At 43.5% G+C, this 14,685-nt stretch overlaps 1 protein-coding gene across 14 annotated transcripts in view; it reads left to right on the top strand.

Annotated features, from left to right (window-relative positions):
- The window catches only part of KIAA1217 (KIAA1217 ortholog), a 293,162-nt gene extending 279,001 nt beyond the window's left edge, over positions 1 to 14,161 (top strand). For 3 of the 14 annotated variants that reach the window (XM_087420738.1, XM_087420741.1, XM_087420743.1), the window contains 8 exons: positions 830 to 1,011; positions 2,001 to 2,165; positions 5,493 to 5,612; positions 9,224 to 9,259; positions 9,409 to 9,486; positions 9,599 to 11,197; positions 11,712 to 11,834; positions 12,548 to 14,161. In XM_087420738.1, the coding sequence (XP_087276864.1) occupies positions 830 to 1,011; positions 2,001 to 2,165; positions 5,493 to 5,612; positions 9,224 to 9,259; positions 9,409 to 9,486; positions 9,599 to 11,197; positions 11,712 to 11,834; positions 12,548 to 13,039 (2,795 nt within the window). In that variant the 3' untranslated portion in view covers positions 13,040 to 14,161. Of the gene's footprint in view, positions 1 to 829; positions 1,012 to 2,000; positions 2,166 to 5,492; positions 5,613 to 9,223; positions 9,260 to 9,408; positions 9,487 to 9,598; positions 11,198 to 11,711 lie in introns of all 14 variants that reach the window. The other 11 variants (XM_087420739.1, XM_014783605.2, XM_087420740.1 and 8 more) reach the window with 11 other exon arrangements.
- Positions 14,162 to 14,685: the final 524 nt, after the last annotated feature.

Genomic DNA, 14,685 nt, shown 5'->3' with positions numbered 1-14,685 from the left:
GGAGCCCACCTGGAGGGCTGATCCTGAATTTGCAGTTCTGCCACTGTCGTGAGCTCGTGGGCAGAGTGTTCTAAAGGGCACATGTGCAGCTGTTTGTTTGAGTTTTTATTAAGAAATGCCTTTTCTGGACACTTTTCTGGGGAAAGCTGAGTAGACATCTGCATTTCCTAACCTTTGGTGTCAACACTAATTTATAATTCTCTTGTTTCTGCATTTGCTGCCTACGTTCGTTAGCAGAGAACCTTTTCCAACCACATAACCATGACCAAAAATCCACTTTTTCCCCGACTTTATTCTCTGTTCCCATCTGCCTCCCACTTTCCCCCTGGCCCTTCCCTGGCCAGACTCTATTCTAACCGCCCCTGCATGAATCCCTCCTGCTAACACTGTGTATCTTTCAGACTCGGGATGAAGGCTTTGGAGGGAACGCAGGGGGCTCTGACTTTGCCTTTGGGCACTGAACTTTCATCTCTGCAAGTAATACTCAGCTTTTTGGTCTAATACTAACAGCTAATACTTGCAGAGCATTTACAGTAAGCCAATAAGCCTGTTCTAAATGTTTTATGTATATTAAGTCATTTAATCCTCACAGCAACCCAGGGGAGAGGGTATTATTATAATACCCATTTAACAGGTGAGAAAACCGAGGCAGAGAGAGGTCAATTAACTTGTGCAGGGTCTTTCTGGGATTTAAAGTCAATTGGGCTTCAGGGTGTGTACCATTAATCGTTGCACTATGGAGAGAAGAGAGAAATTTTTAAGTCAGATGGCATCGAGTTTATAGCAATACACATTCTGGACGTTATCTTGCAAAGAGATTATTTTGCAGTGGCATACTGTTTTCCAGAAGACTCTCCAAATTCAGAGCAGGACTTGGACAAGCAGGGGGGTAAGTCCCCACCACCTCCTCCCCCACCCCCACGGCGGAGCTACCTGCCAGGATCGGGGCTCACCACCACGAGGTCCGGCGATGTGGTCTACACCGGCAGGAAGGAGAACACCATCGCTAAGGTCTGATGGGTTAAGCTCTGGTAAACTTGTCTCTGGGTTCAGATGATACCCTTAGACAAGGTCTTCTCTATCTTCATTTAGAACATAAAAAGTAGTGAGGCAGAGAATCAACTAAACTAGATTGTCAGGAAATGCCACAGATGAGAAAATGTCAGCCAATGCTATTGGACTAGACTCAGCACCACAAGTTTTATCCTTACTTGACTTGTAGCTGCAACCATGTGAAATGCAAATCACAAGCTACTTTCCCAGCAGGGCATCAAAAGATTGAAAATGAGATGGGGCCGGCCCAGTGGCGCAAGCGGTTAAGTGCGTGTGCTCTGCTGTGACGGCCTGGGGTTCGCCGGTTCGGATCCTGGGCGCACACCGATGCACTGCTTGGCAAGCCATGCTGTGGCGGCATCCCATATACAGTGGAAGAAGATGGGCACGGATGTTAGCCCAGGGCCAGTCTTCCTCAGCAAAAAAAGAGGAGAATTGGCAGATGTTAGCACAGGGCTGATCTCCTCACACACACAAAAAATATTAAAAAAAAAAAAAAGATTGAAAATGAGGGTTGGAGGGGGAAGCCAAAGAAAGACCATCTTACAAAGGTAATTGAGATTAGCTAACACAGTTGTGGGTGTCTACAGAAAGATGTACAATGAGCTTTAGCTTCCACTTAACTTGGCAAGTTTTGTCTTTTGTGTTAAACGTAAAATACAATTTCCAAGGAGATGCAGTGTGGGAGGGCCTTTCTTAAAGGCACTGAATGTTGAGGAGTTACAATTTTATTATAATTCTTCAACGCATTCACCAAAATGGCAGTGTGTGCAAACAAAAACCCAAACTAAATGCAAAGGGATCAAATAGCCTTTCAGCTCAATTTGAAGAGCTAGGAAGCCAGTGTACCAGGCAGTGAGGGAACATCAGTTCTTCTTGTGATCTATCCCTCTTTTTGCCAGCACCTGGGGTGTTAAGCCAACATCTGTGGTTTGAATCTTCCATAGGCAAGCAGTGAAGATGCTGGAGCAAGCCCGCAGGCTAGAGTCACAAAATGTCCAACAGAGGAGCCTGCTTCAGCCTGGACCCCATCCCCACCACCAGTTACTACCTCCTCCCTAAAGGATGAGGAGGAAGAAGAAGAAGGAGATAAAATAATGGCAGAACTCCAGGTATGTGGATGAGGTGACTGACCGTGACTCCTTGCCTTTGCATCTGGAATTCTCTGGCTATGTCTCTCACAGATTCATTAGCTAGAGAGGACTGGCGAAGAGCCCTGTTGACCTGGGCCCAGTAATCGGCATCTTCTGGCCTTGGCCTCCACTTTTCCAAGATGGCGCTGAACTAGGCTCTCAGGGCGCCTTTCAGATATGCGCGAGGAATGACCATTTCACAAAACAACTCAGGAAGTTTATACAAAAAATCAATTGCAAGCTTTCCTAGCTCTGGCTGGTAGGATTTACTTTCCTTTCTTCCAGTTTTAGTAGTCTCTGCTTCATTTCAAAAGCAATTAAGATGGGGATTAGAAATCTTGTCTTGATAAGGACTGATTAAAGCCCGCTGCAGGCGTTTGTTCCCTTCTTCGGCTTTAATACTTAGAATGACTGACCTTGAGTCATGTGGCCTCCTGTCCTCCATACCCGGTTCCCATTCAATGTCAATGTCATCTTCTCAAATATTCCGAAAAGTGGAATAATTCTGTTTTCCATTTTCCTTGGCCTACTTGAGAAATGATACTTTATTTATTTTTGATTTTTTTAACTAATTGCCACAGTTTACTCACTGGATTAAGAATGGGGTGCAGGGACTATACCCAAAGCTGATCCCGCATTCAAATCATGGTTGTGAATCTGTCCTAGGTGTACATTCTAAGAACTTGTCTAATCAGAAACATATACACAATTCCTAGACCAAAGTCTGTTTGTAGAGTATTTCTTTGACCCATGCTTATTGTAGGATTTTTTTTGCCTGTTAGAGGGTCAGATCACAACCTCCTTAGGGCTCCAAAACTTGTTGCCTCTTTGCCAATGGTTTTGTGCAGGCCCAAGGATCTGCATTCTTCATTTGGAGTAGGGAGAACTTTCAAACCATGCCATTTCCATCTCAGCTGTTCCACTCTGCTTTCCATGGTAATAACTGCCAACGTTGAGCTGCTTTGATTTTACAGGGAAAACTGGGCTGCTGGTTGGGTGTTGCATGCATGAGCCCTTCCTAGCCTCACTAAAACTCACAGACTGGCCTGGGACATCCCCTCCATTGATCAGATTGTTCCCAGGTTTTTAGAATAGTTGGAGAATTTCATTCATAGGAACCAAAGATTTATAAAGTTAGTGACTCATAAAACAGTTGAGAGCATGAATGCATCTATCACTCACTTACCCAGTGAAGATCCTCTGGCTGATGACATGGGCATGTCAGGGCTGCTTGTTGTTGGGATTGATGCTTGTCCTAAGAGGTATAGGCACATTCTGGGGCCATTTGTTATAGCACATTCTGCCCCCAAGTTACGGTGTGAATTCATCACGGCCCAGTTTGGTTCAAATGGATGACAAAGCACTAGATAATTTTAACTCTGTGCAAGGTGAACAGTCACTAATAATCAAAGAAATATAGACTTTTAGGCTTATGAATAATCTTGCACTAGCCGCCTAAGAGAAGTAATGTACTTGTTCCGGTCTCTTAGAGCCCATCCCTTGAGACTATCTCCCTCCATGGAAGTCTAAATATCTTTGATGCTTTCTTTGACAGAAAGCTTTATGAAGGGTGGAATATCGTGTGTTATTGGTGGTTAGGTAATAGTGGTGAATGAAGTGCTCTAGTCCTCACTTAACCAAACCCAATAAGCCCTCCTGCTGGGAGACCCAACCTCCTGCATCAGAAAGTCCTCCAACGGCCAGTGGCTGGCTGGTTGCTTTGCCTCCGCAGGCTCTGGAGTTAGACCCCCTGAGGCAGGACCAGGAGCAGATGCAGCCCCCGAGTGTAATTGTGGAACAACTTTCCTGCTCTGTGTCTCCAGGCATCAGAAGAAACCACAGGCTCCGAAGTCCAGGGTCTAACAGCCCAACGGAGATGGCGAGTGGCCTTAGTGAGTGGACCCCTGGGCATCTCCAGGGCCAGCTGGGACTGGAGTGTCTAAGGGACCACGAGGGAGCCCGTGTGGCGGGAACAGGGAGCAAGCACAGTAGTGGGAGAGCAGGCCGGGGCATCAGCTCCATCCGTATTTTAGGACCAGTGCTGAAATGTCCACTTGGGGAAAGCGTGGGTTATTCTTTCTGCCTGCAGAGTTCTTTCCGAATGACAATATTTGACATTAACAAAATAGGAGGCGGGGCCAGCCCGGGGGCGTAGCAGTTAAGTGCATGCGCTCGGCTTCTGGCAGCCCAGAGTTCGTAGGTTCGGATCCCGGGCGCGGACATCCGCACCGCTTGTCAAGCCATGCTGTGGTAGTATCCCATATAAAGCAGAGGAAGATGGGCACAGATGTTAGCCCAGGGCCAGTCTTCCTCACACAAAAAAATAGGAGGCAATTATTTGAGAGTATTCATTTAAATAAGTGGTCTTTAATGGCTGCACACGAGAATTACTTGGGGAGTTAAAGTCCTACGGCCCAGATATTCTGACTTAATTATTTTCTAGTTGAGGCCTGGGTAATAGCGTTGGTTTTAACTAGGTGACATATAGCCTGGTTGAGAACCACTGATTTTAAGAAGCTTGGGTGCTTCGGTTTTTCGGCTCTCCTGCTCTTGCGATCATATTGTCACTCCCTTTCTACTCTATAGACACAGCCTGTGCTTTCTCTGTCTGAGAACTGGCCTCCCTCACTCAGTGTTCACGTGCGCCAGCTGTGGGCTCCTGTAACTATGATCATCAGTTCTCAGAGACAAGTCTATAGGGCTCAGGCAGCTCCAGGCCACTCAGCATCACCTGGGTGCTAGGGAGCATCACTTTATTCTACATGAGCCTCAGAACACCTCAGAGCACAGGAGTACCTGTTACTATTGCAGACAATGCATTGGCAAGGATCGCTTTTATTTTAAGGTGTAAAGGTTTGCAGTATATTGTGCCCTTTTTTCTATAATCTCAATAAAGCTAGTGAAAAAAAAGAATAATCATCAAGAAAAAAGCAAAGAAAGATAGCTTCTCATTTTGTTTTAATTAATTTACATATTCAACATTTTTTAAAGGTCAAAGCAAGAAGCCCTACTAAGCACACATTCATGCCGGATAGGAAGAAAGGGTATTCTTTTCAAGGGCTCTGTCCATTTTTATCTTGGCATGGTCCAGAAAGTAAGGAAGCCTTTGCCCTGGGCGCATCTCCAAGCTTTGCCAGCCTGAGGCCAAATGGGGAGCTGGTTTTCCAGGCACTGCCTCTCTGGCCCCAGTGTGACTTGTGTGCAGGACCAGGCTGGGGTCTCCACGCCTCTGGAATCTCTGCCTGTGACCTCCTTCCTCCTTGCTACACTTGGATTCCTGTTAACCTCAGTATTTTAATTCCTTAGGCATTCCAGAAGTGTTCCTTTATGGATGTAAATTCAAACAGTCATGCTGAGCAGTCCCGGGCTGACAGTCACGTTAAAGACACTAGGCCGGGGGCCACAGTCCCACCCAAGGAGAAGAAGGTAACGTGGCAATTACTCATTTGCCACACAGTCTGACGGTCCTTCTTTCCTTGCTCTGACACTAACACCGCTCCTGCACTTGTTTTTCTATGCCCTATTGTTTTTTTCTCTCACCTTTTTTTTTGTTATTTTTAGACTAATAGAGACATAGCTTTAGGTTTAGATCAGAGATAAGTGGCTCAGGTTTCCAGAGCGGATGCTGTGTTCTGTGCACAGCATACAACAGTACATGCAGAATTTAGGCTTTATCTTCCCAAACTAAAGAGTATGCACCTTTCAAGATTTTCTAGAACAACTCTAGAAAAAAGTAGAAATATCAACCAAGTATATAGCATTTTTTCTAATCTTTAACAGGTCTCCTAAACTAAAAACATCTGCATTAAAAGTAGGTGAGAGCCTTCGATTCCAGGAAGGAAACACACAGCAGAGCCATATACCTGCCACCATCCACAGGTGTGGCCTCATGGAAACACACACATATGTATTTGCACACATGTTCAAGCACGCCACACAGAATTTTTGTTAAGTATTAAAAATTCTCAAAGTATACCTTCCAAGATAGTAAGTTCACTATCGTCTTAGTGCTAATATACTTTGTGGCATTCTAGTGGCTTCAAAACAGATGTCCAGGCTCTGAAACAAAGTTCACTGTCATTACATAAGTACCTTAAGGAAAGGACATTAGCCTGAATGTTTGAACTTCAACTTTTTAAGGTAGATCTAGAGCTTTTATGATTTTTGGAGATAGAGCCATCGTATGTGGATGAAGCCTCTGTCTAAATTTCAGGATAAAAAGCTTATCATGTCCTAATATTTTTCACCAGGAATTTATATTTCAGAATTCAAAGGTTCTAGCTTCCCTTAAATAAAGTCAAACAAGTCAGCCATAATATAGCCGAATAGCTACTCCAAGTGGGTACCTCACTACATGTATAAGTAAGCTCATTGCACAAAATGGGAGGGGTATTCTAACGCAACCCTTCAAGAGATGCAGTCTTAGGGCTTACAGCTCCCAGCCGTGGGGCCCTGCCAAGGAGGCCAACCTGGTCCTCCCCGGCTCACAGCCATCACAGAGCCCTCATGTAAACTATGTCTGACGTAATATGTCACATAACTGACATATGAAACTATTAACCAGGCAATGGGGGATCTCTCTATGCACCAGGGAGAAAATGAGATTATTGTCGATAAATCTTTCTCGTGAAGAAAACCTCCTATTAATTTGAATTGAACCCATGACATTGCATTAAAAATATATTACTTTTTCAGACTGTGGGATTTCCTTATGTGGCCTTATTAAAACCAACTCATGGAAGGCCAAGGCATATCCTGAGTTACATGGCATACTCAGGCCATTGTGACTCTTTCTGTCACTAAGAACTGGGAACTTCTCAAAGATCTCTCTAGAGACAATCATGGTCTCATTGTAGAATTTTGCTAATTGGCTAAAAAGTTGCCCATGAGATTCCATGTCCTGTAATTGGAAATCCATATCCTATCCATCTTATTTGTCTCTATCAAGGGTCCATGAGATAATAAGCAGGTCTGTACTGGGTGTCCAACACTGGCTTTAATCACAGGTGCTTATTCTGGATAATTATACCCAGTAGACTGATCTACTTCGTAGTAACCATGAGTATCAGACTTGTCCCCAAATTTTTGTCATTATTAACCTCTTCCTGGGCTATTCATCTACTCTTCTATAAATCAAATGTTTCTTCAAATTTTTCTCCTATCCTCATGAAACACTAGACTAGTACTTCACTTTTATGCAATTTTCCTATAACTATGTCTCTAATTTTGGTTTATTGCCCATATGCATATGGAGCCTGCTTCAGCAGTTGTCTGAACAATACAAACCTCAGAGCCTATAAACAGATATTAATGAGGCTTAATTTAATGCAGAGTCTTGACTATCTAAGACTAAGATATCCTTGTGAGATTACGTGACGGTTGTGACCAAGTAACCCCAGATAAAGTTAATGCACTTTCTTCGATACATTCATTCTTTTTTCTAGCCCAGTGATAAAAATGATAGGTCGTGTGAAACCTAACCTTGACATCTTTACCTTACTGACTTTCCATTGGACTATTCCCGCTACTAGATTTGTTTTAAAATACATACATCGCATGATGGCATTCGAAATAGTTAACAATGGGTATGGCATGGGCCCTGACCAGTCAGAACAGATGCCAGGCCTAACCCCCATTACATGGAGCCAGCAGAACATCAGCCGTGCAGGGTCTTCTTTAGATTACATGCCAATTCCTGCTTTGATTCAAGAGTAAATTCTTGCTCAGGTCCTAACATGCTATCTCCATTTCTGGAGTTGAAACCCTTAGGCCAAAACCTCATTTATTTTTCTTCTTAAAACCTTTTACTTGCTGTGTTAGTTGTTTGATAATCTAAATTTAAAGTCCCACAAAAGAAATTATATTGTTCAACTGCAGGCGCTGAATCATTGCACTGGTTTGGGAGTCTCATGGGGTTAATCAGGAGGTGTTTGTTGGCTAATGCGCCTTGTATCCTGTGCGATATTTCCATGTGATTAATGCTGACTTTGTTGTTTGTGTGTTATTCCTTGAATGTGTATGAACATTCTTTCCATTTTTAACCGGGGCAGTAGGAATGCTCTGGGTTGACTTTGGCAGGGTCTGGGTTATTGTGCTTTGTTATGTTGTCATTGCTTTAACTGAACAGCCTTCTTGGGATGGTGTCTCATCCTGCTAGAATCACCTCTTCCTCTTGGGGTTCTGCAGCAAGAAGAAAGGGCAGCAGTGCCTTAGAAGTGACAAGGCCTGGCTAGTGTTAGTCTGTGGCAGGGCCCGAGGCTATGTCCCCCATAGCGGAAAAGGCCATGCTTCCTGGTGAAGCCCTCTCCATACTGGGTCCTCACGGCTGGGTTCTTACGTTCTGAATCTTGGTGAGAGCCTCAGAAATGTGTCTTCGCTCTGCATCAGGGAATATAGAGAAGGAAAGCTGAATCGTGATGTCACAGTCACCATTGTAGCCTCAAATATCTGTTTTGTCAATGTTTAGATGGTATTTTGGCAGCAGTATCATTCTGAATTTAGATTTGATCGTCTTGGCTATGATTAGTTTTTAAGGTTATTTTGACACTCTACTTGGCAAGTCCAAGTACAAACTGCAAGTATATTTTCAATCTGTCATTTGAGCCGAGAAAAGTAATGTTTTTTTATCTCCAAGTACCACACCCAATGCCGAGTCCTGATAGGACGATTTCCATAAAAGAAGCAGAGATAGGACTGAAATAACTAGCTGGAAGGGACGTGAAAAATCTCCTGGTCTAGTTCCTCAGTTTATAAATGAGAAAACTGAGTCCCAGAGAAGTGAAATGATTTGCCTAAAGTAACACAGTTAAGTGGCAGATCTGAAGTAGAATCAGGATCTTCTGCCTGCTGAGACAGTGTGCTTTCTACAATGTGACACCACTCTTGTGGTTTAGGTTCTGCTAATCTCCCAATTAGATGGTGAAAAGAGGATGTGTTGATACAGAATCAGTCCCTTTATTCTCTTAACTGTTCCCCTACAAACTTTGAAATACTATAAATATTTTGCTAATTGAGATTTTCATCTTGTGTAAACACAGGGCATTTTTGGAAGTTGGAGAACAAAGCAACCCAAGGTAAACAGAGCTTTAGGCTTTGGACTGGTGTGTAACAAATGTGCTTGGGTCGCATGTTTTGGAAGTGTAATGAAAGGAACAATGTAGTTATAGTCCACTTTGGGGGGGTGTGGTTTTGTGGAGTAACATGTCCTACACTATTCTACCAGAATTTGGAATTTTTCCATGAAGACGTACGGAAATCTGATGTTGAATATGAAAATGGCCCCCAAATGGATTCCCGAAAGGTGAGTTCACCAGACCTGTGTTCCAACCGATACCACGCAGATTAATTACCTTCCTTTGCAGATCCGTTTCTGATTAACGTGTGTGGTTTCCCTCCTCCACTCTCCCTCTCAGGTTACTGCAGGGGCTGTAACACCTAGTGACCATCCTAAGTGGGAAAGAGGAATGGAGAATAGTATTTCTGAGGCATCAAGAACATCAGAATATAAAACTGACGTCTTAATGAAGGAAAATTCCATATCTAATAAGAGTTTACTTAGAGACAGTAGAAACTATTCCCAGAAAAATGTGTCTAAGGTCAATTCCAGTTTCTCTGGCATTAGTTCATTAGAAGATGAAATAAACAAAGGGCCTAAAGTCTCAGGACCACAGTACCCTATATCTGACACTGAGAATCAGAAGATGAATTATGGAAAGACAAAGGAGATGAGCCAACAAGGACAGGAAAATACAGATAAGTGTCACCTTCCCTCTCCCACTAGATCAACTGAATCGAGTATCCGTGATGTCAAAACTCAAGATCAAGAGGTTCCCCTGACAGAGTTTGGCCAGGTTATTCTAAGACCCAAGGGGACGAGGCATGCTAATGTGAACCTTAATGAGGACGGAGAATCAACACCTTCTCCCACTGATGAAAATGCAACCACTGACAACATTGCTTTCATGATTACCAAAACCGCGGTCCAGGTCCTGTCCAGTGGGGAGGTCCGCGATATAGTGAGCCAAAAGGGAGAAGATGTACAGACGGTTAATATTGATGCCAAAAAAGAGACGGCTTCCCAACAAGAAGGAACTGAAAATGAAGAGCCAGTCGTGTGCCTAGACAAGAAACCAGTTATCATCATTTTTGATGAACCCATGGACATCCGATCTGCGTATAAGAGACTTTCAACCATATTTGAGGAATGCGATGAGGAATTAGAGAGAATAATGACAGAGGAAAAGATAGAGGAGGAGGAAGAGGAGGAAAATGGAGACCCCGTAGTCCAGAATAACACTTCCCAAAAGTTTCAGAAGAAGGTTGCCACAGGCAGCCTCAGATCAGGACAGCAAGCTGAGGGTAGATTACAGCCACACTTCCTTCCAGGAGAGACCAAAATACCAGGAGGACAGGAAATGAACGATCCTGAGCCGAGCAAGTTCAGTCAAGCAGATTCTCCAAGTTCAGAAAGCAAGTGTGATGTCCCAGACGACCAATCTGAAAGCCCCAAGAAAAAGTTTAAATTCAAATTCCCTAAAAAGCAACTCGCTGCTCTCACTCAGGCAATTCGCACAGGAACCAAAACCGGGAAGAAGACTCTGCAGGTGGTGGTCTACGAAGAGGAGGAAGAGGACGGCACTGTGAAGCAGCACAAAGAAGCCAAGCGATTCGAAATTACCAGGTCTCAACCCGAAGACACCCCTAAAAATATGCTCAGGAGACAAGAGCAGCCCAGTCTAGAGAGCACGTCTCCAATTTCAAGAACTGACGAAATTAGAAAAAATACCTACAGAACGTTGGACAGCCTGGAGCAGACCATCAAACAGCTTGAAAACACGATCAGTGAAATGAGTCCAAAAGCCCTAGTTGATACCTCATGTTCTGCCAACAGAGATTCTTTTGCAAGTTCATCCCACATAGCCCAAGAGGCCTCTCCCCGATCCTTGCTAGTTCTGGATGAAGCTCCCACTTCCCCAGAGCCCCCCTCGTCAATACCTTCAGCTTCACGTAAGGTATCTTGGTCTGATGGAAAATGGAAAGACCCAGCTGCTTTCTTAAATCTGCCATAATCACCTTAGCAAAAGGTGTCTTGTGATTGACTTGCTTCCTTTCAGGTGGCTAGTTTTTTTTGTCTGTTCGCCATGATCCCTTTCTCTCACACCTTCTCCCTCACCTTCAAAACAACAACAACTAGGTGTCTAACAGCTAATTGATTCTGTTTTTTTTACCTCTGTTGCTGATTGGTGTTGGGTAAACGCAAGGATGCTGGGTCAGCCATTTGCTGTTGAAATGATTGCTCGGATACTCACATTAAAATCCGTTTGATCAGTAGTGGAGCAGTTTATTCTGTTTGATTCTTCGAATTAACCCCAGTGGTGTCTCCTGATGTCCGTCTCCTAGATCTGTCCTGCATGTAGGGCTGTGGCTTCTCACGTTGAGCTTCTCTGCACACAGTGGGGCAGCCACAGTGACAATCCATTCATGAGCTTCTCCTTGTCTTCCCCCTCTCGCTGCTCCTCCCCACAGGGCTCCAGTGGGACCCCGCAGACGAGCAGGATGCCAGTCCCTATGAGTTCCAAGAATAGACCCGGAAGCCTGGACAAACCTGGCAAGCAGTCCAAATTGCAGGATCCCCGCCAATATCGTCAGGTAGTTTTACCTTAAACCCAATTTTGGATGGACACTATTGCAGTTAAGAAGCAAGTCACTGACTTAGTTTATACCAAATATTGTGTTTTCTTTGTGAGATATGGTTTACGTAGACACCCTGGATCTGGGGGCATGAAGAAGGTCTAAAAACCTGTGTTGAACTTTTCACCACGCTTTTGCATGCTTGCAATAAAACATCTTTTACTTTGTGACTCCAAAGTTTAACTGTTAACACACAGTGCCACACTCATTGGCTTCTCTTTGGTGAATGTAGTGATTCTTCAGAACACCTTGGGAAACCGAGACAGACACACCTGGTGTTGAACTGCCCTGAAAGTCACCAGTACTAACGTTATGTTGACTGCATTGCATTAGAGACACGTTAACTCTCCATCACTATGCCCCACCCCCACCCCAATAATAACCCAGACGCATGGCCGACCTAGCACCGGAAACGGTAGTGGGATGATGGGCCTGTTCTACAAACGCTGTTCTTCCTTTATTCCTGTTCTGTACATCCTCTGCTCTCTGTTTTGGGGGTTTCTACCAGGTCCAGTACAGCACAGCAAGATTTAGCTCAGGCCTTGAACTGGTTTGGTTTGGTTTGGTTTCTTTTATTTAATTATTCTCAGAAGGGCTATGTTGCCAGACCCTGTGGGTTGATCGTGTTACCAGCTTTCTGACGAACTGTCTCCCACCATCTTTGTTTGCAGGCTAATGGAAATGCTAAGAAAGCTGGTGGGGACTGTAAGCCTACTTTCCCCTCCTTACCTGCTTCTAAGATTCCAGCCCTTTCTCCCAGCTCTGGGAAAAGCAGTTCTCTGCCCTCTTGTAGTGGTGACAGTTCTAACCTCCCTAATCCATCTGCTACTAAACCATTGGTTACTTCTAACCCTCTCAGCCCCCAAACAGGACGATCTGCTCCCTCTGCCTCCCTCATCCCCTCTGTCTCTAATGGCTCTTTAAAGTTTCAGAGCCCCACTCATACAGGTAAAGGTCACCATCTTTCATTCTCACTGCAGACTCAAAATGGCCGAGCAGCCCCTTCCTCCTCCTCCTCCCCACCCTCCCCCGCCTCCCCCACTTCACTGAATCAGGGTGCCAAGAGCATCAGGACCATCCATACTCCTAGCCTCACCAGCTACAAGGCACAGAATGGAAGTTCAAGCAAAGCCACCCCGTCCACAGCAAAGGAAACCTCTTAAAGGCCAAATCCTATTAGGCACAAGTTGGAGTTACATTAAAAAAAAATTTTTTTTAATAGTCTTCAACAACTGTTTTCACAAGAGAATGTAACATATTGCTGTACTGTTTGAGGCTTAATGCTAAGTATGTGCTAAACCCTGGATTAATAGATTTCAGTAAAGCTTGTTTGTTTTTTTACTTTGTTGCTGTTGTAATTACATAGTGTTTACTGTCTATACTCAATACCTGTTAAATGAAGTAAGCATGTGTTATGAAAAGAGAGTGTGGCGAGAAAGAATGTGTGTGAGACAGGAAAAAAATGTACTAAGCATGTAAAACATGTATGATTCCAGAATTTTAGTATGTTTTGTATAAAAATATTTTTCATTACGGAGACTGGAAGTGAACAGAGAAATACACAAGTGTGACTATACAAATTGTAAAACAGATACTATAATATTTCCTTTTATTTTAGTGTTATTTAGCTTTATTACAGATTTCTATTTTTGTCAAAACTTCATGGTTCCTTTCAAGATCTTTTTTGCCAAAACATTTTGATACTATAGCATTGTACATTTGAAAGTAGTATGCTAGAGAATAAGCCAATGAACTTCTACACAGGCCAACCAGAGGCATATGTAGAAGGCAATTTATCAAACCTGTTGCACTGCCATGAAAATTATGTATAATAATTTGCCAGCCCAAGAAAGCTAGTTTTCTTTGCTTTTTAACATGTTGGGATTCTCTAGTTGCTTTCTTTGCAGTATCTAACCCCTTCCTTTGTTTTCTGAGACCTGGTAACCCACACTATTGCATTGTGGATTTTAAAATGTGCACTTCTCTACGGTTCTGTAAACTGATCAACTTTTGTAAATATATAAATAGACATAAAAATACTGTATGTGACAGCACATAGAGTAGTTTTCCCACACCAAAGTTAATTTTTATGCATGCTTTAAAAATATAGGTTGGGATGAGCAGAAATGGGACTCTCCGTACATTTTTAAAAAGCAACAAGTTTGCACAGCTAGAGTGTTTTTGTAAATAAATGTATTTGTATAACACAGTCATGTAATGTACAGAACTATAAGCAGAGACTTTGCAAAACTAAATAAAGGGCTGCATGCTTATTATTTTTTGTATCTTGTGACTACAACTACTTCCTAGTCAACACAACATAACTGTTACCAAGTTAAATGGTTTTGGCTTTGAGGGCATTATAAGGAACACGTAACCAGACACAAACTGGTTTTCTGAAAGCTCTAATTCTCTGAAAGCTCCAAGATGACTCATGGTGAGTTCTGGATAAATTCATTGCAATGTGGTGCCTTCCCATGTAACCTGCTGACTCTCTTCTCTGTGGTTTATCAAGGTTTGGCTAGAAAAAGCAAACCTGGGGCCAGCCCCCATGGCCTAGTGGTTAAGTTTCATGCGCTCCGCTTCGGTGGCCCAGGTTTGGTTCCCGGGCACGGAGCTACACCACTCGTCTGTCGGTGGCCATGCTGTGACTGCAGCTCACATAAAAAATAGAGGAAGATTGGCAACAGATGTTAACTCAGGGCTAATCCTCCTCAGCAAAAAAAAAAAGAAGAAGAAGAAGAAAGCAAACTTGGATACAGAGTTTCCACCCTCATGTGCCAGAGAGACTCTTAGTACTTTCTATTTC

The sequence above is a fragment of the Ceratotherium simum genome, chromosome 32 (assembly GCF_057802395.1).
Source record: "Ceratotherium simum simum isolate JZ-2026a chromosome 32, ASM5780239v1, whole genome shotgun sequence".
NCBI lineage: Eukaryota > Metazoa > Chordata > Mammalia > Perissodactyla > Rhinocerotidae > Ceratotherium > Ceratotherium simum.
The sequence above is the reverse complement of the archived record's forward strand: the minus strand, read 5'-3'. Positions and strand labels throughout refer to the sequence as shown.